Source organism: Lissotriton helveticus, chromosome 10 (assembly GCF_964261635.1).
Source record: "Lissotriton helveticus chromosome 10, aLisHel1.1, whole genome shotgun sequence".
Taxonomy (NCBI): domain Eukaryota; kingdom Metazoa; phylum Chordata; class Amphibia; order Caudata; family Salamandridae; genus Lissotriton; species Lissotriton helveticus.
The window spans coordinates 684,839,109-684,864,339 of NC_136071.1; the positions used below are offsets into that span (position 1 = coordinate 684,839,109).

The 25,231-nt window shown below is 49.3% G+C and overlaps 1 protein-coding gene across 15 annotated transcripts in view; it reads right to left on the reverse strand.

Moving 5' to 3' along the window:
- KMT2C (lysine methyltransferase 2C) overlaps positions 1-25,231 on the reverse strand; it is a 1,799,940-nt gene that overhangs the window by 113,403 nt on the left and 1,661,306 nt on the right. For all 15 annotated transcript variants that reach the window (XM_078663231.1, XM_078663229.1, XM_078663237.1 and 12 more), the window contains 2 exons: positions 12,337-12,438; positions 4,860-5,985 (listed from right to left, as the gene is read on the reverse strand). In XM_078663231.1, the coding sequence (XP_078519357.1) occupies positions 4,860-5,985; positions 12,337-12,438 (1,228 nt within the window). The remainder of the gene's footprint in view (positions 1-4,859; positions 5,986-12,336; positions 12,439-25,231) is intronic.

Genomic DNA, 25,231 nt, shown 5'->3' on the forward strand with positions numbered 1-25,231 from the left:
CACGTGACGTCAGCGAGGGCACATAAGTCCCAACCAGGCGCACTTACGTCAGTTTTCTTTGGAAAATTTTTCCGAACCACAACGCAGAGCCACCAGACAAACTGTGGGAACATGGGACCATGGGAACAGTGTGCGAAATTGCAGAACATTTGGAAAAAGGAAAGGTGAGGAACAACACCATAAGGAGTAGTGCCAGACACTGCAGTACCCAAGGGCAGGGAAAAAAATAAAGAATAAAGGACAAAGACCAGCCCTGAACCACCACCCTGCCAGAATGTAAACAGTACCCCCTTGAGACAAAGCACACATGCAAAAGGTCATGAGAACATGAGCAGGAGTATGACCCCAACCAGGAATGACGAAGGGGAACCAGTTCCAAGACAAACAGGGAACAACAACCTACCAAGGCAACCCTAGCACATAGTGTGACAACCCCATAAGGAAAGAAGGGGCAAAACACTGTAGAGTGACCCCAACCTAAAAGGGGGGTGAGAGCACGGCAAGCCCCAATCCCGAAGTAACCAGGACAGAGGGGCACAGGAGTACCTATAGACCCATCCTCCAATTTCCAAAGAGGAGGAAGGAACAAGAAACAGGACAAAAACATCCTGTCAGGGAGCGAAGAATGCACTCATAGAAACATAGCCATCCACCGGAATGCGAGTGTAGAAAACCAAGCCAAAAAGGTCCTCACAGAACAGGGACGGAAGGGCGGGCCGTTAAGGAATCTGCGGCTAGAATCGTCTCTACCAGACACACCATTAGCGAAGGTAAGTAACTCGTACATCTGATAGAGACTACTAACCGCAGATTCCCTAACGTAGAATAGATACCCTAACCATACCCACGGGGAAGGAGGGTCTGTGAAAGGACCCCACCAGCCTGGACATAACAGAGGGTCCCACAGGGGACCAGTCCAACAGACAGGGCGAAAAGCCCTTCTCCCCAGGCAAGGGAACCCCACAATCAGAACACCCCCGACCCTAGAGGGGTGTGGGAAGGAGAAAAGCGAACGAGAAGTCCGGTCACACCAAACCGAGGGCAAGGCCAAGGGAGGCTGAAGCACCCCCCCCCCTCTCCCCCTCCTACTCCCACAAGGCAACCGAATCTCCCACCAATTCCAGGTAAGGAAGAGGAGAAGAAGAAAGGAAACCTAGAGAGCCCAAGGAAACGAGGGAAAAGAAGGCGAGCCCACCATAGCCAGATGTCAAGGGACCAGACAGAGCGACGCCGGCAGCAGAAGAAGCCGTAAACAGGAAGAATAGCCCGGGGACCCCAGGAGACAGGGCAGGCTACACCTGAAAAGGGGAGAACATGAAACCATCTCAGCCTCCAAGACAGGAGCCGAAAGCGAGGAAATGCCCGGATACACCCCCACGAGGGGTCCACGCACATGAACTAAAGAAGCATCCACAACATACATAAATGCCATGGAGAGCAGAGGCCCGAAGGCGACCACAACCCCCTAGCACAGGGCTAGCTTTATAACAGCTACCACTAACCCACATAGGGTACGTTAAGTCCCAAGACAAGGGAACCCTCTTTGGAAGAAACTTCCGCAGCAGAGGAAAAAACGAAAGAGCTGCGGGCAAAAACCCCTGCAGACGGCTTGACAAGTAACCCAAGAGAAAACAGAAGGCCTAATCTCAGGGCCAATCTGCACAGATAACTCAAGCAAAAACACACACACACACAGGCAACAAGGGGCATCCAGCAGCCAACATGCCACATTCTCCGCAAGGAGGACTCCAGTGGCCATAAAACACACAGTACAACAAGGGCGACTTGCCCAAAGTAAACGTCCAAGTACCAGATCAATTTACCCGTCACTGAGGGGAAGAAGTTTGAGGAGGAGGACCAAGTCCCAGTAAGAACCTCTGGATGGCAGAGTCTGCCGGGTCATGGAATAACAGGGAGATCAACCAGTCATTCCCTAACATTCTCAGGGAACACGCTGTCCCGAAGCCAAGCGTGGCGGCGAAGGGCAACCGAAGAAGGCATGGCTCGACCCAGCGCTTCCGAAATGTCCAGAGCGAAGCGAAGGATGAACGCCGCCAATTTCCGGCCATCCAACGCATGATGCTGCAGGTCAATCTGAACAGTCTCCTGCAAAGCGGCGGAACCCAAAGAGTCAGCTGAGTCCCACAAAGAAGAGGTGGCCCTGGCCAACACACATAAGGTGTTAAGGGCCCGCAGAGCGGCGCTGGTCGAGGTGAACATGTTACGTCCCCAGGAGTCCCGCCAGTGGGTCTCCCGGGACAGTGGAGACAACAGCGGCAGAGGGGAGGGAAAAGCAGTCTGCAAAAGTGGACTGGAAGCAGAGGGGTGTAGGGAAAGACACGCCGGGTCATGCGTTGCCAGAAGGTGCCGGTACAGGAGGTAATGGGGCACCGGGTCCCCTGTGGCGGGGCGCCCCCAAAGGAGCGAACCCTCAAAGGGAAAAAACAGCTCCCTCACACCAGAGCCCTGGTGGAGAACCTCCAGAAGATGATCTGCAGGAAAATGAGCAACTGGGTCACCCATGTGCAAAATACCCACAGCTGTGGACACAGCACGAGTAAAGGCCGCACCCGCCTCCGTAGAGCCCCGTGGTGGAGAAAGCAACTAGTCCGTGGGCGATGGCTGCAAAACTAAGGCGGCCTGTCCTCCGACGAGGTAGCCGCCTGCGTGGAGGGACGAGGGGGGCCCGGAGGGGGGCGAGGGGTCCCCTTCCAGCCTCGACCCATAGCGGGATGAGGGGGATCCACTGACCCCTGTGGCGCCGCCCGGGCCAGCAGCTGCAGGCGCTGTAGCGGCGTCACCTCAGCCGTAGACGAGGCCGTTTCCTGTACAGAGGGCCGAGAGTGGCTTGGGGATGCGACCCGAGCCCTAGCAACCTCCTGCGACACCACAGGGACTCCTGCAGGAGTTTGCGGCAATGCAGAGGCGTCGTGGTCCGAAGAAGGGACCCCCAAAGGGACGCACCCCAATGGCACCACATCCTCTAAGCCTGGAGCCGAACCAGTCTGCGCCGGGGCCGGAGCCGGAGCCGCCGCAGAGGGCCCAGCGCAATGCAAGGAATCCGCTGACGTCCCAGGAGGAGAAGGAGGAGGAGAAACCAGCGAGGCCAGCAAAGCCGCTGCATATGACTCCATCTGGGCTCTCGACGCCCCCTCACCGGGAAACGGTGGATAGGAAGACGAGACGCGGGGCCGCATCACCCGCGGAGAGCCCACGCCCCCAACAGGCCAGAAACCAGCCCTCGGAGACAAACTGTGACACTTACCCACCGGGGAGAGACACTCGTGTGGCGCAGGAGAGGGGTGAGGAGGAGGACGACGTTCGCTTCGAGAACCTTCCGCCGAAGCTGAACGAGGGGAAGAAGCAGACCTGGATAGACGCGCCGAGAGCAGTTTCATCCGGCGCTCCCGCCGCGACTTCGGCTTCAACTGTTGGCACGCCTCACAATCAGGCGAGCCGTGATCCTCCCTTAAACACCACATACAACTGAGGTGAGAGTCCGTCGCCGACATAAGGCATCAATACGACGTACAAGACTTAAAGCCCGAAGGCATTTGCTCACTGTTCCACACAAATACCACAAAAGGAAAAACAAAGGGGCCCGAACAGGCCCAGAGCAAAGAACGGATCTGCGTTGCACGCCGAAAAGGAAAAAACTGACGTAGGCGCGTTCGGTGGGATTCATGTGACCTCACGGACGTCACATTCGCGGACGACGCCTGGGCGGAGTCGCGTGTTGCCGTCTCCCCCGGCGTGCAGGGATGCTGTGGCAAAAAAAATTCTGGATCCAGTCTCACGCCTGGGGATAATTCTATGTTAAGGAATCTGCCGCTAGTAGTCTCTATCAGATACATTGAATAGTGCTTTAAAAAAAAGTAGGTTTACATATTTGCAACAATCTACTATAGTTTGAATACATTTGGTTAAAAGAAACTGTTTTATATAATTTACTGACGTGAGACTGCTTTATATTGCAGATTGACAAGTTATTACCTGCAAGACACCTACTCAGCATGTTTCTAGTGGACATCACACACGTTCCACAGAGAGAAAAAGAAATAAGGGGGGCATACACTGTAAAAGAGGAGTTTTATTCCTTGTGTGGACTACCGTAGAGATCTTTTAAGATACAACTAAGACTAAATATGGGTTGAAATACTAGAAAAGCAGCTGATTTCTTTCCTTTGAAGTGTTCCTAACAGCCCGTAACGGTTTGATATTCAGCCTGAAACTTTTTAGGCTTATTCAGATTTCCAACCGCACCAACAATAGTGATTTGCCATTCAATGCTACCCCTAGCTACATGTTGTTATCCCAATAGAGAATAAACTGTGGCTCAAACAAAAGAAACATTATTTTTGAGTAGGAAAACAGTATTTAACTTTAAATGAGAAAATAACTATTATTTGAGGCAATAGGTAATTTCACTGTATTTATGAAGACAGAGTTTCACAGTTTGCCATAAAAATGTGCAACAAAAACACAGCCACTTGATACATCATATCCATTACTTCAGCTTGGCCATAGCAAGAGAACAAATGATCTACTTTTTGATACACAAACAAATCATGATAAACAACAATCATTACCTGGTGATTGTGGTTTAAATGCATGTTACTGAGAAGTTCAACATCAGGCTTCCAGAAAATTAGCACCTACCTATAGTTAGTATATCCATCAATTTGACACTAGAGTAGTTAAGGACATCAAACTGAAAAAATATGACAGGATGAAGCATTCCCAAAATGATGACAAGGACAAAAGCAGCATTTACACTGTAAAACATGTCTTCCAAGAAACATTAAAAGTTAGATATTTTGATTTCAGATTATCACATAGATTAAAAATATTTTTCCTACCTTTTGGTGTTGCGTCGCTAAGTACCAGATCTTCATGGCCATGTTCAACAACTTTGATGATAAACCAAGGAAGCCCATCCTTCTCCTCAATACAACACAAGTATCGACAGCGCCGGTTTGCATAGCGCATGCTCCAGTATAGTCGACTGGCTTCGTAACCAACTGGAAAGAGGGCTGTTGAGGAGTGGAAAGCATGCATCTGTTGCGGCATTAGCTGGCCAATGGCGTGGAAGATTAAACTTCCAACACGGAAAGTATGGTCCCGTTCTCCACGTTGTACTATACTTGCAATCTGCCGCACTTCGTCTCGCTGAACATAAACTCGCCGAAAGACTGCAAAATAATTAAGTTCTTGCTCATGAGCTCCCTTTGGCTTGTGCATGGGGCAAAGCATAGTTTTATCTTTAAAGAACATGCATTGTGCTTTATTGGCACAGGTAAAGTGATAAATGTTGGTACACCGTAACCTGTGACAGCCACTAGTGGCACCCATTTTGTGACAGAGTACACATTTCATTTGCATTCCTCTGCGCAATGCCAGTTCTACATTTATTAAGGCACCAGCCTGTGTCTCATAGACTTCAGTAGACCAAAGAGCACAGTTCAAATGGACCCAAACATCGAGGTCAAGGTTAAGAAGTCTTGCTGGTCCGTTTGTATGTCCATCGCCTTCTGTATGACAGAAGCAACATTTTCGAAAGTCTCTCGGTAGGGGGTCAGGTTTCAGGGATGTGCCAAGTTTCTTAATAAATTCATCTAGTTCACCTTCACACTGTGTTTTAAATATCCCTTTAGGGATTACAATCTGAATATTCCATTTCTTCCACTTCATTCCTTTCCATTTTTTGCTTGGTGGTCGCAAATCATCAAACCCACTAGGAACTGCTTTCATCTTCGGCTTCAGCTTTACTGTCACCTTCAGTTCATCAGGTTTAACTTCAACTTTGGTTGTTTCAAACCCAGCAGGTGGGAAGGGGAAGGGTGGGGAGGAGGATGGACGAACCTTTTCGTGCAGCTGAGGCAGACAATGTACATCCAAAGTAGATATGTTGTTGCTGTACTGATGAAATGCTGCTTTGGGAGGTGTTTCTTGTAAGACAGACTGCTTTATTGAAGGAATCGTTTCCTGGGAATAGTACAGAAGAATTAAAATGATTATCAGAAGTACAATTACATACATCCCTCCTTGCATTCAAAAGTATAGGTCCTTTGGTTACAATTAAAACCAACTCGGGATAGTTATCCTGGTACCTAGATTCATGCAATTACTGAGAAAGAAAAGCCACTACTTTCCAACTAGATTATTATCAAAGTGAACTACTATTGATCTTTCACTGTATCCTTTGCTGAGATAAAATAAGGAAACACAGAGAATAGAGCAGGAACACCAAAAAAATGCATGTTTTTCTTCTTTTTACCGGAGCTTGAAAAAGACCACAAACTAAACCATCAGATTAGTCCGTGCTAGAGTTCAAAATTATAGCTGTATCTTAAACTGCCCAATCATATAGCTATTAGAAAATGGCAGACCAACTCAAAACAATAGACAGTGTTCACTTTCTGAAGGAATAGACAGAAGTGTTAAGTAAAGGTGGAAGAAATAGAACAACCTACTATACCTGTGGAGACTTTAATACAATTAAGTACATGTTTATTGTCAATGTAGTGAAACATGTGGATTGTACAAGGAACGGTACCTCCAAAAACAAGAAGAGAGGTCAAGCTGGAAGAGCAGATCCTTGTTATAAGCATAGAGTGACAAGCACAGTTGCTTGGCTTCTCTATCTTTGCATCCTGGTCAGAAATTAAAACAATTAGGCCAGAGAGCTATAGAGCAGGAACGTCTTAAACTAAAGAAAAATGTTCGCTGTTGCACAAAAAGTCCATGGAACTCTTCATGGTCAGTTAAGTACTCAAATTAATGTTCTCTCTTCCTGTTAAATGTTGAAAATCCATCTTTTCCCCTTCATTAAATTACAAATTTCTGTGACGCCTCCAACGGCATCCTCTTAAACTACTCAACTGCTTCTTTATTTTGTTTTTATACTTACATGTAAAGCGCACAGACAAGAGTTTCGATTTACAAGTTGAAAATGTTAAAAGAATGTGGTAAATAAGCTTAACATCATCTACTTAAAAAAAAAAAAATACTGGTGCAATCAAGAGTTCTATTCGCTCAACATCAATACAGAATACAAAAATTATATAATTTCACTAGTCCAGGCACGAATACTGTTTAGACTGCACTGCTCAGAATGTCCTCTCTAGGCAGAGATGCCAAAATATGTTTCACTAAACTGGAACAAAAACAACACAATCTGGTGTGCCTGTGCTCTAATATGGCTGCACTCTTGTTACATAAAGCTCAGTCTGTATTTAAGGATGCCAACTTACGAGATGTGCATCATTACCTTTCCATACATTTTCTCTCTTCCTGTTAAAGCACAATTTTTCCTCCACAACCACTGGTTCCTCAAGCTATTTTAACCTGTCTTTTAACCCTCCTTATCTTGGCACTATTTTCTTGTTATAACCATTTCTTGGTCACTTATGACAAACCTTTTTAGCAATAAATACATCACATTTAATGTATTTGAAGTGAAATAAATACGCCCACCTAACATTTTGGGTAAGGACAACTTTAAATCCAATGTACAATAAAAATGAACTATATGTATTTATTTAAATACATTCAATTTAGTTACTTATTTTTCACTAAAAGCACAGAAAATGTATATTTGATTAAATTACATAAAACTTTGCCCTAGTGCTAACGTAAAAGGCCCTTATCTCAAACCTAATACTAACTGTAACATTACACTTAATCCAAATTAATTTTGAAATAACTTAGGTTCAGGTGTACCTAACGCTAATCCCATCACTTACACTAATCATTGTTAAATATTTAATTGTATTTTATGCAATATCATTGTATTATATTAGTTTAAATAAATATAATTCTATCATTTAAATAATGTAAAAAAAAAATAATAAGGCTTCCTTATCCTACCTCTAATGCAATCTCTAACCTATCCCGTCACAAAAATTAAACCTTAACAGGAAGCACTTACAGATATAAATAAAGCATAACCCAATACACATTTTGGTTCCTTTCAATTTAATAGTTATTACGTTTTTCATTTTTAAACATATTGTATTCTCACTCTGACAATGCTACTAATCGTAGCTCTAAATTCAATCATTTATTTTGCTTAACTATTTAAGTATTTCAAATCAACCTAATACTAATTGTGTTTACTCAGATTCAATTACAGTGAATATATTTTAACTAAATAAAACGCACACAGGGTACTGTCCTTTCTCCGGCGCCATCGAGTTTCTGTAGCATGTTTGCAGGAAACTCATCTAAATGACGAGGGAGCTCTTAAGCTGGCGAAGAAGTGGAGGGGTCAGATGTTTCATTCCTCCTTCTCCACCTATGCTAGGGGGTCCTGATCTGGGTGGCACCCGGGGTTCCCCTTGCGGTTCAGTTCGCTGAGGCTGATATTGAGGGCAGGTATTTACTTCTGAGGGTGAAGTTGGATGGGAGGGATTTCCTGTTGCTAAATTCCTATGCACCCAATGTGGATGACCCAAGCTTCTTCTCCAATCTCCAGGAGCTTATTGTTTCAGATTTAGACATCCCCCTCCTCTGGTTTGGTGACTTTAATTGTGTGATGGATCCGCTGCTGGACAGGCACCCTCCCCGTGCGGGCACAAAACCGCGGACGACGGCAGGTCTCCGGGAGGTGATGGATAACCTGGGTGCTGTTGATGTGTGGCGCCTCGGTAACCCGGGGCTGAAATTATGCACTTGTTACACTCCGACACACAACACGCATAGTAGGCTCGATAGAGTCCTTGCTGCTAATCTTGACGCATCCCTTGTTTTATCGGTCACCCATCAGGCTCGGTTTTTGTCAGATCATTCGCCCGTGACGTGCGTAGCACAGTGGGTGGTCCAGTCCTCCCGCCCGCGGACTTGGAGGATGCCGTGGGACCTACTGCAGGATCAGGTGGGTAGGGAACATGTGGAGACGGCCCTACAGAACTACTTAGACTTAAACTGGGGAGGCGGCGACTTACCTTATGCGACTAAATGGGACGCTCACAAGGCGGTTGTACGGGGCGCGTGTATGGGCCTGACTTATGGGGTCCGGAGACAGCTGCTCCGAGATCTGGGGTGCGTTGAGGATCGCCTCCGCCACTGCCAATCCCTGTCGGAACCAGATGGGTCGGACCTGGAATCGGAGCGGACAGCCCGTGAGGGCGTTCATGATATCCTTACCCGGCTGGATAAGTTTACCCTCGGCCAATATCGCCAGCGTCTTCACCGGGAAGGGGACAAGTCAGGCTGCCTGCTGGCCTGGATTCTTCGGAGGGAGTCCGCCCCAGGACGGATAGTGGCATTGAAAACGGAACGGGGCACACTCCCGCCCACCATGCACCAGGGAGAGGTTTGCATGCTTCTGAAACCGGGAGGGGATAGCTGTGATCCCGCGGCATACCGACCTATCACCCTAATCAACACTGATGTGCAAATCCTTACTAGGATCTTAGCCACCCGGCTGGCGCCGCATATGGCGCACTTAGTCCATCAAGACCAATGTGGTTCATCCCTGGCCGCAACACCGCCATGAACCTTCGACGCCTAAACCATGTCCTCCACGAGGTGCGTGATAGGGAGGTTCCCCAGGTCCTGGTGTCGATAGACCTGGCTAAAGCTTTCGACACTGTCAGCTGGGGGTACCTTTTGGAGGTGCTTCAGCTGGCTGGGGTGGGGCCCCTCTTCTGCGCCTGGATTCGGATCATCTACAGCGCGCCTAAGTCCAGGGTCAGACTCGGGGCGGCTCGATCGGAAGAGTGGCAATTGGGCAGGGGCACCCGTCAGGGGTGTCCCCTGTCGCCGCTCCTATGCGCTCTGGCGATTGAGCCCCTGGCGGTGTCACTCCGAACAGATATGGTCCCATGGGGGATACAAGTGGGGGATACTGTGCACTTGATCTCCCTGTACGCCGATGACGCGTTGTTCTACCTGACCTCCCCCCGGGAATCACTGCCGCTCCTGCTGCAGCACTTGGATTGTTTTGGCGCAGCTTCTGGGCTGCGCCTTAATCCTGGGAAGTCCTTGATCTTTCCCCTGGCGGGCTGTGGTGAGGACCCCAGAGTGGGTTTCCCGCATCTGGGGCTGAGGTGGGAACTGGAGACCTTCCGAAACCTGGGAATCCAAGTGGCCGCGTCCGATGAGCAGCTGCTGGCCCGTAACGCCGAACGAGTACTTAGTTCCCTGCAGCAGTCCGTGTCCTTTTGGAATACGCTCCCACTCTCCCTAATGGGAAGACTAGCCGTTTCAAAAATGGTAATGCTGCCGAGAGTGTTATACGTTCTACAGAATACACTGTGCCCGCTCCCCCCTCGTATATTTAGCAAGCTTAATACGCTGCTCACCTCCTTGCTCTGGGCAGGCAGGCGCAGCAGGGTTGCACTACACACAGTGGTCCAACGCTGGGAAGAGGGGGGTCTGGAGGCCCCGATGTTTGATTTATATTATTATGCGGCCCAACTTCTACCAGCCACACGGTGGTTCGCGGGCCCAGATAACTGGGAGTTGCGACTCCTAGCGGGCAGGGCGGATGAGAGGACGCTCCAGGTGGCTCTGATGCAGGGCAGGGGAGCGGACGAATCCCTGCCCTATGTAGTTCGACACACTGCGGGAATCTGGCAGCGACTTGTGGAGAAGGTGTTGAGGCGGGCCCCCTTTCATAGGGAGCTACCGGTGTGGATTTTGGCGCCGGTGACGTTGATGGAGGAACACATGTCGTTCCGGGAATGGCGTGAGGGCGGTTGTGAGACTCTGGCGGACCTATACCCGGACGACACTTTTGTGACCCTGGAGAGGGCTACGGAGGCCTTTGGGCTCACTGGAGGACAGTATCTTCATTATAGAGGCCTTCAGGACATGGCGAGGGAGACCTGGCCACAGTATCCAGAGGCGCCTTCTGTCTTGTGGCAGGGGGGGACGACTGATTACGCTGTTATATACGGCTATCAGGTGTGACTCGGCCCCGCCGATATCCTCGTCTTGGGCGGCGGATCTGGGGGTCGCCCTAGACCCGGGACAACGTAAGCGAATAGGGACCCTTACCCGGAAAGTGTTGTGTAATGCGCGATTCAAACTGATTCATTTTAATTTTATGCACCGCACTTACATGACTCCAGTTGCCTTACACCGCATCGCCGCAGAGAAAACGGATGCCTGTCCTAGATGCGGTACGGTTAGAGCCGGATTTCTCCATCTGGCCTGGGAGTGCCCGCTGGTCGGGGACTTCTGGAAGGCAGTGGTGGACCACATCCGAAAGGTCACGAGCCTTCACATTGCCCTGACCCCGCTTCATTGCTTACTGGCCCTGATCCCCAAACCCAAAAAGAGGAACTTATCATACAAAATGTTGCAGCTACTCTTGGTGTTGGCAAGGCGACGAGTGGCTATCACTTGGATGGGACAGAGGGCCCCTGCTATGTCACTATGGATTCGGCATGTTGGGGAATGGACATTGGCAGAGGAGACACACATGCAGCGTACACGCAGAGATGAGCGGCTGCAGGAGGACTTGCTTGCCTGGCGTATGATGTGCGCTGTGGGGTCAGTCTGCAGCGATTCGGATGCAACTAGTGCTGAACTGTTCTCCCCTGGGGAGTCGGGGTGTGAGGGTGAGGATGCTGGGGGCGGGGAGGGAGGAATGGTATCGGGGTAATGTCCTCCTGACCACGCACAATGTTCCATACTGTCAGTTTTATGATTTACTTTGCATCCCAAAGATTTGACTCTTATATTTGCTATGATATCTGCACCTGCTGGGGCCGTATTGGGGCAATGAACTATGTACACATGTGTTTTCGTTCTACCGATGTCAATTTTTGGGGGAACTATGTTGCTAATCTTTGCTGAAAAATAAAGTTAAAAAAAAATAAAACGCACATTAATTTATTTAATTTTACCCTTTTTATTTTACGAGGTTTTGGTTGACAAGGTCTTCATATCCGACCAAGAAAATGTCCCAGAGTCAATGGTAGGTTCGTGGTGAAGGTCCTCTTGCATGCAGGTGAGAGAAAGTCGGCCTCAAGTTAGGACTATCTAGGTCTTCTATATATGGTATAACACCTTTGAGACTGAGTGGGCTAATTGTGATCAGTGTGTAGGAGTGTACACCCAGAAAGCGAAAAAAGGACAGGGGATGCACAATATACTGTAATGCTCTGCAAAAGGTCATTATGTCCTACATCATGCTGGTAGGAGGATAAAAGCCCTTTTGACTTTACAACTATTGGTAGAGACATTTAGAATTGCCCTTCTTTATGGTAGTATACTGCTTATCACTGTAAAAAGGGAACCATATATTGGGCGACTGTGGAGTGAGAAGTGGTGTTTAATATGTTTTTTTTTTTCAGACTTTTGTTGTTAGAGATTAACAGTTACCTTGCTCTCGAAATGCTTTTCTTGCGATGAATGAAGAAGGAAACAGTTGTTACTGCAAAAGACGATATCACTCTCCGCTACACCAAGGTTCTCATTGTGCTCCTATGGATCAAATTCAAACATGCATATATTTTCACTTGATATTCAAATTTTCAAGCTAAACTATTATTTTACTAATTGGAAAAGTGTTCCACAACTCAATTAGAATAGCCAAAGGTTTACTGTTGTAGAAAGCAAAGAGAATTATGTGAAATTGGGCTGCCTTCCTATATCTAGGCTATACTCCTCTTTTAAGTTTACTTTTGAACTGAATGGAGAAAATTACAGGGCATAAGGTGCACATATAAATATTTTACATACTTGGTCTATTTTCTTTTACAATGTCACAGGGTACGTCTTAGGATATTGGCAACATTTTTCAAATGAGCAATACCAGTACAGCAGAACACAATGCCTAAAGAACAAGTTATTTACCTTCAATAACGATCTTAACTGGTAGAGACTATCGGGCTGCAGATTCCTTACCTTAGAATACTCCCCACGTGTCAGACTGGATCCGGAAATTTTTGTTTTGACGAGCAGTACCCCTACGTGCCGGTAGGTGGTGTCGTTAAGCTCCTCATGGTATCGTTGGCATCACCTGCGACAAAAATGATATGCGTGATGCCTAGATAGGCGCCACCTCCGCGTGCTGTAATCAGTTTTTTCCCCGCAACTTACCACACCCGACGTGCAGAGAGCTACAAGGAATATTGACCACTGGGTGTGCGAGGCTGGAGCCCTTAAGAGGGTTAAGTCTTTACACTATAATCCGTTCACAGAGCAGAGAGGATCAGTAAGGAATCTGTGGCTAATTAGAGCCTCTACCAAATAAGGAGTTACCGAAGGTAAGTAACTTGTCCATCTGATAGAGACTTCCAGTCGCAGATTCCTTACCTTTAAATAGATACCCAAGCAATAACTACCCGGAGGTGAGGCAGCGATATGGATTAGATTAAAACATCCTCTAGGACCACAGAAACCAAGAGACCATCATACCAGATAGGACAGTCCAGGCAGTAGTGTTTCGTAAATGTGCGCAGGGAAGTACACGTCACTGCCTGACAGATATCCAGGACAGGAACTCCGCAAGCTAATGCAGTGGTCGCAGCCTTGGCTCTAGTAGAGTGAGTACAGCTCAGATGAAAGGGATTAAGGTGTCAGTTTGGCACATTGATAGTGACTCCCAGCGAGTGTAGTAGGCTGGCCATCTGGAGGTGGGAGAATATTATCTGCGGCGAGCCCGGCTTCAACTGCATTTAGGTAGGGGTAATTGGAACCATATACCCTCTGGAGATGAGCTTCAACCACCGTCATCACCTGGGTAAAACCCTGATGGGCGCTGGTAAGGCCAAAGTGGAGCACAGAAAACTGAAAGTGCTCTTGGCCCACTGTGAACCACATCCAATACAAGGATGTGGAAATATGTGTCCTGCAAGTCCAACACACCATCCAGTCTCGTGCGTCAAGGCCTGACAGAACTTGAGTGAGCAGGAGCATTTTGAATTTCTCCTTCTTGAGTATTAGATTGAGAAGACGCAGGTCTAATATATGGTGTAGACCTCCACTCTTCTTTGGCACCAGAAAGAGGTGGGAATAGCATCCACGACCTACTTCTGAAATTGGCACCCTCTTTATAGCTCCCTTGGCCAAGAGAGCAGACATTTCCTGACAGAGTAGAAGTGGTGGTCCTGCATCAGCCTGTGATAAGCAGTTGGCATGGGTGTAGGGATCGTTATAAAGGTATAACCCCTTTGGATCTGCAAATCCCAACAGTCGGATGTGATTGACGTCCAGTGATTGGGGAGGGGGGCTGACAGGCCCTACATCAGGTTATCTTTCCACGTGGTCTATGGGAACTGCATCCTCTGTCACAAAAAGGTTGGGCAACGGGCTGGCTTTGGTAGCTGGGAGAGTAGAGACACGGTTAAAAACCCTTCTGTGGCCACGAAAGGGTTAGAAGGCAGACTGGGGTTGGCGAGAAGTCATGGAAAGTCCAAGGACCTGGCTGTAGCTGTGCTGTCCTTAAAGTGGTTGAGTCCGCCTTCTCTCCAAACAAACGCGAGCCAAGTGCATGTCCATGAGCGAGGCTTGGGCTTCCCCAGAAAAGCAAGTGGTTCTCAACAAGGTGTGGAGACTAATGGCCGCTGACTAAATCTCTCTGCCCAGCCAGTCTGTCAAATCCAGCCATCATCATTTGGTGAACATGGCTGCATCTCTCCTGTCAGCAATTACTTGAGAGTATGGCTCGGGCCTCCTCCGAGGCCATTGGCAGTATCTGTGCATCCAAGTCCCAGATAGCGTGGGGTTTATCGGTCCAAGAGGCACACAGTGTTCAATTACGCAGTACTAGGCTGGCAGAAGAGAACATCTTCTTCCCAAAGGTATCCAGCCCATTGGATTTGCCATTGGGTTGAGTGGTGGGGAATGCACCAGATCTGACTTTGGAGATGAAAGCGTGGACCACCAAGCTCTCTGGGGTGGGGTGCTGGGTGAGAAAAGTGGGGTCCACTGGGGTGAGGCAATGGCAGGCATTTGCCCTGTGCACAGGAGGCCACGTGCAGGGTTTGGACCAGATCCTAAGCAGAGCTTTGTGAGGGCTTCGTTGAAAGAGAAAAATTGTTCTGATAGCGCAACTTGCAGTTGAAGCACCTCCCTCAAGACATTCGTCTTGACTGCCACGGAGGGCAACTGAAGTTCCTAGACCTCAGCTGCCCTCCTCACCACCACAGCAAACAAGGCATCCTCCTCCATAGCCACGGTAGTGGGAGAGACCAGGTCAGTGTCCGGTGAGGTGTCCCGTCAGATGGCATTGACCAGATTCTCAAACTAGGTGCCCTCAGAGTAATTGCCGAATGGCTACAGGCCTTCGATGCACTCAACGGGAATCTCACCCTTGCAGACTCTGTCAAATTATTTGGCATCACTGTAGACCCGAAACTGAACATGACTAAGGCACATCAAGAATTCGGCCAAGAGCGCTTTCCTTAATCTCAAACTACTGAACAAGATAAAACCTTTCATTCCGCCCAGTGATCTCAAACGGGCCACCCAAACCCTGGTACTGTCAAGATTGGACTATGGGAATGCAGTCCTCTCAGGAATACCAAAATCACATCTGGCTCCCATCAAAACAACACTGCATGCGGCAGCTAGAATGATCACCGGTATCAAGAAATTCAACCACATTTCTCCTGCACTCAGGGAACTTAAGTGGCTTCCAGTCGAAATGCGAATCAGCTTCAGAACAGCCTGCCACACACATAAAGCCCTACATACCAGCAAACCTGAATATCTGGCCAAAAACCCCCAAAAAAGCCAGTAAGGCCAGGAACCTCAGAAGCGCAAACTCCCTCCTACTCATCCCACCAAAAACTCAAAAATAAAAAACTGCGGATCGATCCTTTGCCAGAAGCGCTCCTAAAATCTGGAACTCTATTCCCCGCACATCAGAACCATTCCCTCTTTTGTAAAATTCAAAAGCCAACTCAAAATCCTGTTCCTCAACTGCTCTCTAGGGAATCGATAGGATCATTCGGAGTAGGGAAGCAGACAATTCACACCACTGCAACTCTGAGACTACGAAGGACCCCAAAGATAAAGACTGTCCTGCACCGCCAACTCTTTTGTTTTGTGAATCTCTGCAATGTATCTGCTGTAAAGCGCTCCGATACCCTAAGGTCAGGCCAGCGCTATATAAAACTTCTTAAATAAAAAAAAATGTTAAAAAATTCTACGTTTTGGTTACCATAGGGCCCTCAGAACCTTCCCTTTTATCACCCAATGCCGGCCTGTCAAAAGAATAAGACATGGACTCTGACATGAGGAGGGGGTCTGCCCTTGGTCGACGGTGGAACAAGCGAACAATGCCAGTCCAGCTCTGTGTCAGAAATGATGATGGGGCAGTACCACTGGAGCATGTCCTGAGGAAGGTCGAGCTCACTCAACCAGTGCTACTTCGGTCACTGGATCCCGAGGTCACGGCTGGCACTGTGCCAAGCTTTCCGGCAGAAAGCCAGCAGGGGGCCCCTTCCGAACCCATAGGCCTTGAAGGCGCTCCAGAGGTAGCCGTCCAATGATGAGGTGCATATCCTCATAAAATTCCTTGAGCTGGGAGAGAGCCACGCCAGCTCCAAGAAGCTCAGGGAGGTGCAGAGAGGGCCCAGGTGCAGGCTACACCACAGAGCTGCACCTCGTCCAAAGTCTTGTGGGATTTATGGAATTTTCCTGATGACTTCAAATAGGACAATGATCGCAAGGAGCAGTTCTGCAAACGATCTCAAGACCTTTGTCGCAACTGAGAACTGGAACGTTGCCGGGTCTATCGGCGTTAAGCAGCGAGTAGCTTGAGGGACCACTCCCTCAGCGCCTTTGCATGCATGGCACAGCAGTCCGTGCATGTCTTGACGTACGAGTTACTTACCTTCGGTAACGATGTATCTGGTAGAGACGTTTCTAGCTGCAAATTCCTTAACGTAGAATTACCCCCAGGCGTGAGACTGGATCCGGAAAACTTTTCTTGCCACAGCATCACTGCGCGCAGGGAGGATGGCATCCCGTCACTCTGCCCAGGCTTCGTTCGCGTACGTGACATCAGTGAGGTCACATAAGTCCCACCCCGGCGCGCCTACGTCAGTTTTGTTCAGGGAACTTTTCCGCGCCACAACGCGGTGCCATCAGACAAACTGGGAGCATGGGAACAGTGTGCGAAACAGCAGAAAAGGTGGAAAAAAGAGGATGGTGATAAACACCACCATAACGAGCAGTGCCAACACTACAGCACCCAAAGCCCAAAGGCAGGGAAAGAAGAAAAAACAGAGCACAGCCCTGAGCAGCCACCCTGCCAGCATGTAGATAGTTCCCTACCCGAGGCAAGGAACATATGCAAAATGACATGACAGCATGTAGCAGGAGTATAACCCCAACCAAGAAAAACGAAGGGGGACCAGTTCCAAGACAAATAGGAAACAACAACCTCCAAGGCAACCCCAGCACAAAGAGGGACAACCCTCCAAAGGAGCAAGGGCAAGGCACGGCCATATTACCCCAACCCAGAGGCTAGCAGAGGTACCAGGACCCCTAGTAACAAGAGGGAGGGAGAGAATGGACGAGAGTAAAAGCAAACCTCAACCCCGGAGCAACCAGAGCAGAGGGGCACAGGAGTACCCATAGACCCATCCTCCAAAGAGCCAAGAAGGAGGAAAGAAACAAGAAGCAAGACAAAACCTCCTGTCAAAGAACGAAAGAATAGACTCACAGAAGACATAGCCACCCACCGGAAGGCGAGTGCAGAATCCAAAGGTCCTCGCAGAATGGGAGGAAGGGCGGGCCGTGAAGGAATCTGTGGCTAGAATCTTCTCTACCAGATACATCGTTATCGAAGGTAAGTAACTCGTACATCTGATAGAGACTACTAGCCATAGATTCCTTAACACAGAATAGATATCCTAGCCATACCCAGGGGGAAGGAGGATCTGCGAAAGGACCCCACCAGCCTGGACATAACAGAGGGCCCCACAGGGGACTAGTCCAACTGACAGGGCGAGGAGTTCCGTCCCCCCAGGCAAGGGGAACCCCCACAAGCAGAACACCATAAACCCCAGGAGGGGTGTGGGAAGAAGAAAGAGGAAGCCCGTGCACACTCAACAGAGGAACCAAGGGCAAAGCCAGGGAGGCCAAAGCACCCCATGCCCCTACAAGGCAACAGAACCCCATCCGATGCCAAGGCAGGGAAGAGGAAGAAGAACAACCCAGAGGGCCCAAGGAGACGAGGGAAAAGAAGGCTAGCCCACTACAGTCGGAAGTCAATAGACCCGACAGAACGGCGCCAACAGCAATAAGCAGCCGGAAGCAGGAAGAAGAGCCTGGGGCCCCCAGGAAGACCGGGCAGGCTGCGCCTGAAAGAAGGAGGAACACAAAACCATCTCAGGCCCCAGGACAGAGAACAGGAAGGCAAAGAAGGGTCTGGACACACCTCAGAGAGGGGTCCGCACACACGACACAAAAAGAGGAGGAACCAGAGCCATGACGCCAGGCCGCAGACAGCAGGTCAGACCTGGCGAACAGCGCAGCGACCCCAGAGAAGGACACCCCGGGGCACCACCAAGGCATTCCAATCCAGCAAAAAGGAATTGCACCTGCAACGTAAATAAACGCCATGGAGAGCAGAGGCCCGAAGGCGACCACAACGCACCAGCACGGCACAAGCTATATAACAGCTACCACTACCCCACATAGGGTATGTTAAGTCCCAAGACATGGGAACCCTCTTTGGAAGAAACGTCTGCAGCAGAGGACAACAGAAAGAGCCATGGGGGAAAAAACACCAGCAGAAGGCTTCTCAAGCAGCCCAAGAGAAAAACAGGAGGCCTAATCTCAGGACCAACCTGGTGCAGATACCCCAAAGCAAAAACACACAGTGAAGAAGGGCTGTCCAGCATCCAACTGAACCATAGTCTCAACAAGGAGGACTCGAGTGACCATGAAGCACACAGAACTGCACAACAAGGGTGACTCGCCCAAAGAACAAGTTACTTACCTTCGGTAACGCTTTTTCTGGTAGATACAGTATCTGCCTGTGGATTCCTCACCTTGTGAATATCCCCCTTGCGTCAGCAACGTTCGGAATTTTTTCTTTGTAGCACGGCGGCGTGGACAACGTCATAGGAACGCGGAATCGCACGCGACTCCGTCTGGACGTCACAGACCCTTTATTAGGCCTACGTCGGCGTGATGACATCAGTTCCGCCCTTTTTTCCGTGCCTTCGAGGCACACGGACGGACCAATGACAGGAAATATACATATATACAATGTACACAGTACATACAAACCAAAATAGCACACAGTGCATAGCAAAGGTATCAAAACCTAAAATCTATACAAATAGATATACAAATAAAACCAGGAATAGCAGGGTGGACGACGGGGAGGCGGGTGGGTCAGTGAGGAATCCACAGGCAGATACTGTATCTACCAGAAAAAGCGTTACCGAAGGTAAGTAACTTGTTCTTCTGATAGATACATCTGCCTTGTGGATTCCTCACCTTGTGAATAGAGTCCCACACCAGTTCCCACTCCCGGAGGGAGTCCACTCTGCTACACCAGGAAATCTTGGAGGACAGACGCGCGAAGTGGCCGTCCCTCCTTACCTCGGTATCCAAGCAGTAGTGCTTCGCGAAAGTGTGGAGGGAGGCCCAAGTCGCGGCTCTGCAAATATCCTCAACAGGTACACCTCTGGACAATGCAGAAGTAGCAGACCTTGCCCTGGTAGAATGAGCTCTTATACCCTCAGGAGGGTCCTTACCCGCCAGGGAGTAGCAAATCTTGATGCACAGGATTATCCACCTGGAAAGTGTGCGCTTGTGCACCGCTCTGCCCTTCCGACAGCCAGCAAAACCAACAAACAGCTGGTCGTCCATCCGGAAGTCTTTAGTTCTGTCCAGATAAAAAGACACTGCCCTCTTAGGGTCCAGACGGTGCAGTCTCTCTTCCTCCTTAGAAGAGTGAGGGGGAGGATAGAAGGTAGGAAGGGTAATGGACTGTCCTAGATGGAAGGGAGTTACCACCTTAGGCAGAAAAGCAGCCCTGGTCCTAAGAACCATTCATTCAGCATGAATGGTCAGGAACGGGGGCTTAGAACTAAGAGCTTGAAGCTCACTCACCCTCCTTGCCGAGATGATTGCTACTAGGAAGACCGTCTTGAAAGACAAAAGCCTCAAGGGACACTTGTGTAAAGGTTCAAAGGGAGAACCCATCAAGAAAGTCAAGACAAGATTCAAATCCCACTGAGGCACGATAAACGGAGAAGGAGGGAACTTATTAGTAAGCCCCTTCAGAAACCTCAAAACCACTGGAGATTTAAAAAGAGACGGCTGATCCGGCAAGCAAAGAAATGCCGATAACGCCGAAAGGTAACCTATAATTGTAGCAACAGCAAATCCTTGCTGCGCCAAAGAAAGAGCAAACTGTAAAATATCAGATAAATGAGCCCTCAAAGGATCAACAGCCTTCTCCCTACACCAAACAACAAATTTAGACCATCTATACGAATAGATGGACTTGGTGGAGTCACGCCTGGCAGAAAGAATGACATCCACCACATCGTGAGGGAGAGAAAAAGAGTTCAGGTTGCCCCGTTCAATCTCCAGGCATGAAGGTGTAATGTCTGGAGGTGGGGGTGTAGAACCTGCCCCTCCATCTGAGAGAGGAGTTCTGCCCTGAGAGGGAGACGGTGCGGCGGGTGAGAGGAGAGGTGGAGAAGGTCTGTGTACCACACCCTTCTTGGCCAATCCGGGGCGACCAATATGACTTGGGCCCGGTCCTGGCGAATCTTCCTCAGAACCCGAGGAATCAAGGGTATGGGAGGAAACGCTTAAAGGAGTTGTTTTCCCCAACTCAACTGAAACGCGCCCCCCAAAGCTCCTTGCATCGGATACTGGAGACTGCAGAATGACAGGCAGTGAGCATTCTCGTGAGTGGCGAACAGGTCCACCAGAGGAGTTCCCCACATCCGAAAGATGTAACGAACAACCTCTGGATGAAGCCTCCACTCGTGGTCGGCAGAGAACTGCCGACTGAGAACGTCTGCACGAACGTTCAGAACTCCGGCCAGATGATTTGCCATCAGACAAATCTGATGGTCCTGAACCCAGGACCAGAGACGCAGAGCCTCTCTGCAGAGACACTGCGACCCCACTCCTCCCTGTTAGTTGATGTACCACATCGCGGTCGTGTTGTCTGTCAGGACTTGAATCGACTGACCGCGAAGGGAAGGGAGGAAGGCCTTGAGCGCCAAACGTATCGCCCGTAACTCTAGAAGGTTGATATGAAGCAACCTTTCCTCTGGAGACCAAAGACCTTTGACCTCCAGGTCTCCCAGATGAGCACCCCACCCGAGAGTGGATGCATCCGTTATCACCGTGGCCACCGATGGAGGAAGTTGAAAAGGCTTTCCTTGCGACAGATTGCCTTCCACCCTCCACCAAGACAGATCCGCTGCAGTTTCTCTGGAGATCCTCACTGACTCCCTGAGATCTCCGTTGTGCTGAAACCACTGCCTGCGGAGGCACCACTGGAGTGCCCTCATGTGCCAGCGTGCATGGTTGACCAACAGAATGCAAGAAGCCATCAGACCGAGCAGGCGAAGAACCTTCAGGACTGGAACGACCGCTCCATTGTAGAACAAAGGTATAATTTCCTGTATGTCGCAAATCCTTTGAGGTGGAGGGAATGCACGACATACAGTAGTGTCCAGTACCGCACCTATGAACAGGTTGCGCTGGGAGGGCACCAGGTGAGACTTGGGTACATTTATCGAAAAACCCAACCTGTGTAACAACTGAGTTGTCTCTTGCAAATGAAGGAGCACCTTCTCTGAAGACTCTGCTTTGATGAGCCAGTCGTCCAGATACGGAAGTACAGGAATTCCCGACCTTCTGAGATGTGCTGCCACCCCTGCCATCACCTTGGTGAAAACTCGAGGCGCAGTAGTAAGTCCAAACGGAAGGACCGCAAACTGGTAGTGTGGCGAACCCACCGTAAAACAGAGATACTTCCTGTGCGACTTCAGGATAGGGATGTGGAAATAAGCATCCTGCAAGTCGATCAACACCATCCAGTCTTCTTCCAACAGCGCTTGAAGAACCTGCGCAAGAGTGAGCATCTTGAACTTTTCTTGTTTCAGATACAAGTTCAAGATCCTGAGATCCAGGATTGGCCGAAGCCTGACATCCTTCTTGGGGATCAGAAAATACCGGGAGTAGCATCCCTGACCCCTCACCTGCTCCGGAACCACCTCTATTGCACCCTTTCTGAACAGTGCCAGGACTTCTTCCTGCAAGAGAAGCAGGTGGTCCTCCGAACAATAACCTTGGCAAGGAGGGTAATTGGGAGGGAACTCCTGGAAAGGAAGAGCATACCCATTTTCTACGAGATTGAGAACCCAAAGATCTGATGTAACCGATTCCCAATCCCGTAGAAAATGAGTAAGCCGACCCCCTACTGGACCCACATGATCCGGAATGGCGGATCTAGGGCTGCTTTGCTGTTGTAGGTGGGGGTGGGTATTAGAGGAGGAAGTAGAGGAGGAAGAGGTTTGACGTCCACGACCCTTCTGTCTACCTCTATAAGACTTGTACAGAGGGTTCTGTTGTTGCTGCTGTTGCTGGCCTTGTCTGAAGGGACGAAAGGAAGATCTGCCAAAACCCCTGAACTTCCTGGTGGCTGTACCTTTCATCTGGAAGCCCAAAGATCTAGCCGTCGCTCGGCTATCTTTGAACCTTTCCAAAGCCGTATCCCCTTTTTTTCCAAAGAGACCAACTCCGTCAAAAGGTAAATCCAAAAGAGTAGCCTGTACATCAGCGGAAAACTCTGAGGACTTTAACCAAGCAGCTCTTCTGGTAGCCACTGAAGAACCTATTACTCTAGCCACAGAATCTGCAGTGTCCATGCCACTCTGAATAACTTGGCGGGCTGCTGCCTGAGTGTCTAAAACAACTTCATTAAAGTTTATTCTGTCCTCCTCTGGAAGTTTAGCAGACAATTGTTTGACCGAGTCCATTAGGGCATGCACATATCTACCAAGTAAGCAAGTAGCATTCGTTGATTTTAAGGCCATGCTACCTGAGGAGAAGACCTTCTTAGCGGCTTGATCCAATTTTCTGGAATCTTTATCTCCAGGAACTTGGGGAAAAGAGCCTGCTGATCTATTCGCACAAGCAGCCTGAACCACCAGACTCTCTGGTGAAGGGTGAGATGACAAGAACTCAGGATCTCCATGAGCCACCCTATAACGTCTCGCCACCGATCTAGACACTGCAGGTGCAGACAAAGGCTTTTTCCAAACTTCCAGAATTGGCTCGGTCAGAGCTTCAGTGAAAGGCAAAGTTGGCTCAATGACAGAAGAAGGTGAATGTAAAACTTCTGTAAGGATATTAGATTTGAACTCAACCGTTGGTAAAGTTAAGTTTAGCAAATCAGCAGCTTTTCTAATTACTATATGGTATGGTACCACATCCTTGGAGGGTGCATTTGAAACCACAGGTAAACCCCATTCAGGAGAAAGTTCAAGACTGCTTGCAGAATGAAGATCTTCAAAATAATCATCATGTTCTTGAATCTCGCCTTCCTCCACTTCAGGTTCCATATACTCTTTCTCCTCCAATAGACGTTGGGCTCTACGTCTCGATCACTCCATGCGGATCGAAGTCGACGGATCCGGTAACGACTCCGATGGAGTCGGAGCCGGCGTCGACCGAGGAGCTGGAATAACAGGAGGTAGAGAAACAGGAACCGGCGTCGAGCCTCGATCCAAATTTCGAGGTCGCTCCGGAGTCGGCCAAGCCGTGCGCGGAGTCGATGACCTCGGCGGCGCTGAACCGATCCAAGAAGGATATGGAGTCGGCATGAAAGGTAGAAAAGGCGCCGGTGCATAAGCTTGGGGGACACCCAAGTTAAAAGACAAAGGACCCATAGGACCCGCAGGTGCTCCAGTGGGGTACATTGCCCTCGCATATACTCCATACATAGCATTTAGGAAATGCGATGGATCCTGACCAGGACCAGGAAAAGAAGGGTAAGAACCCATTGGTGGATTCGTAGGAGGCTGTATTGGATTCGGTTCCTCCTGATCCTTATGACTTTCCGGTTCATCCTCCGGAGTCGGAGACTGAGGAACTTCCGCGACCTCATCAAGTTCCGAAGACTGACCCGAAGCTGGATTCGGATCCAGTTCCGGCTCCGGTGTATGTTTTCGAGATCGTACCGAAGTGGTACCAAAAGCAGGAGACGGAGATACAAAGTCCTTGTGATGCTTCCGAGAAGACTTCTTCTTAGAGTCTGAAGACCCTGAATGATGGTGAGAACTATGCTTCTTCCTCTTATGTTTTCTCTTCGAGGAACTCGAAGCATGCCCAGAAGCTGACTTCGACGCCGACTCCGATCTGACTCTCGACCTCCATCGCAACCTCGATTGTGACTTCGATCGCGACCTCGATCGTGACTTCGATCTTGACTTCGGTCTTGATCTGGAGTGTCTCGATCTTGATCTCGAAGATCTACCGGCTTCTTTACCTTTTATCTTGGCTAATAAAAGTTTAGCTTCCCGCTCTCGCAGAGCCTTCGGATTCATCTTTGAGCAGGATCGACAGCCCTTGACGTCATGATCCGATCCTAAACACCATAAGCAATCTTCGTGTGGATCGGTGACCGACATCATCCGGGCACACGAGCCACACTGCTTGAAACCCGTCTTCTTCGACGACATCCTCGACGAAGAACAAAAACAGTAATAGACAAAAAGCAACAAAGTCTCTATCTGTAACCACAGAAGATCCCGAAACCGTTAGCGTCGACGACGCGGAAAAAAAGGAACTGATGTCATCACGCCAACGTAGGCCTAATAAGGGGTCGGTGACGTCAGACGGAGTCACGCGCGATGCCGCGTTCCTATGACGTCGTCCACGCCGGCGTGCTACAAAGAAAAAATTACGAACGTTGCTGATGCAAGGGGGATATTCACAAGGTGAGGAATCCACAAGGCAGATGTATCTATCAGAAAGGAGGAGCATCTTCAAGAACTAGACCAACTCACAGGTCACTGAGAGGGAGAAGAAGGAGAAGGGGGAGAAGAAGGAGGAGGATGAGGAGGAGGCCGAAGCACTGCCAAGAACCTCCAGATGGCTGAGTCTGCCAGGGCATGTAACAGAAGAGTGCCATCGAAGGTAAGGTCAACCAGCCGTTCCCTAACGTTTTCCGGGAACACACTGTCCAGAAGCCAAGCATGGTGGCGAAGGGCAACCGAAGAAGCCATGGCAAGACCAAGCACCTACGATATGTCCAGAGCGGAACGAAGAATAA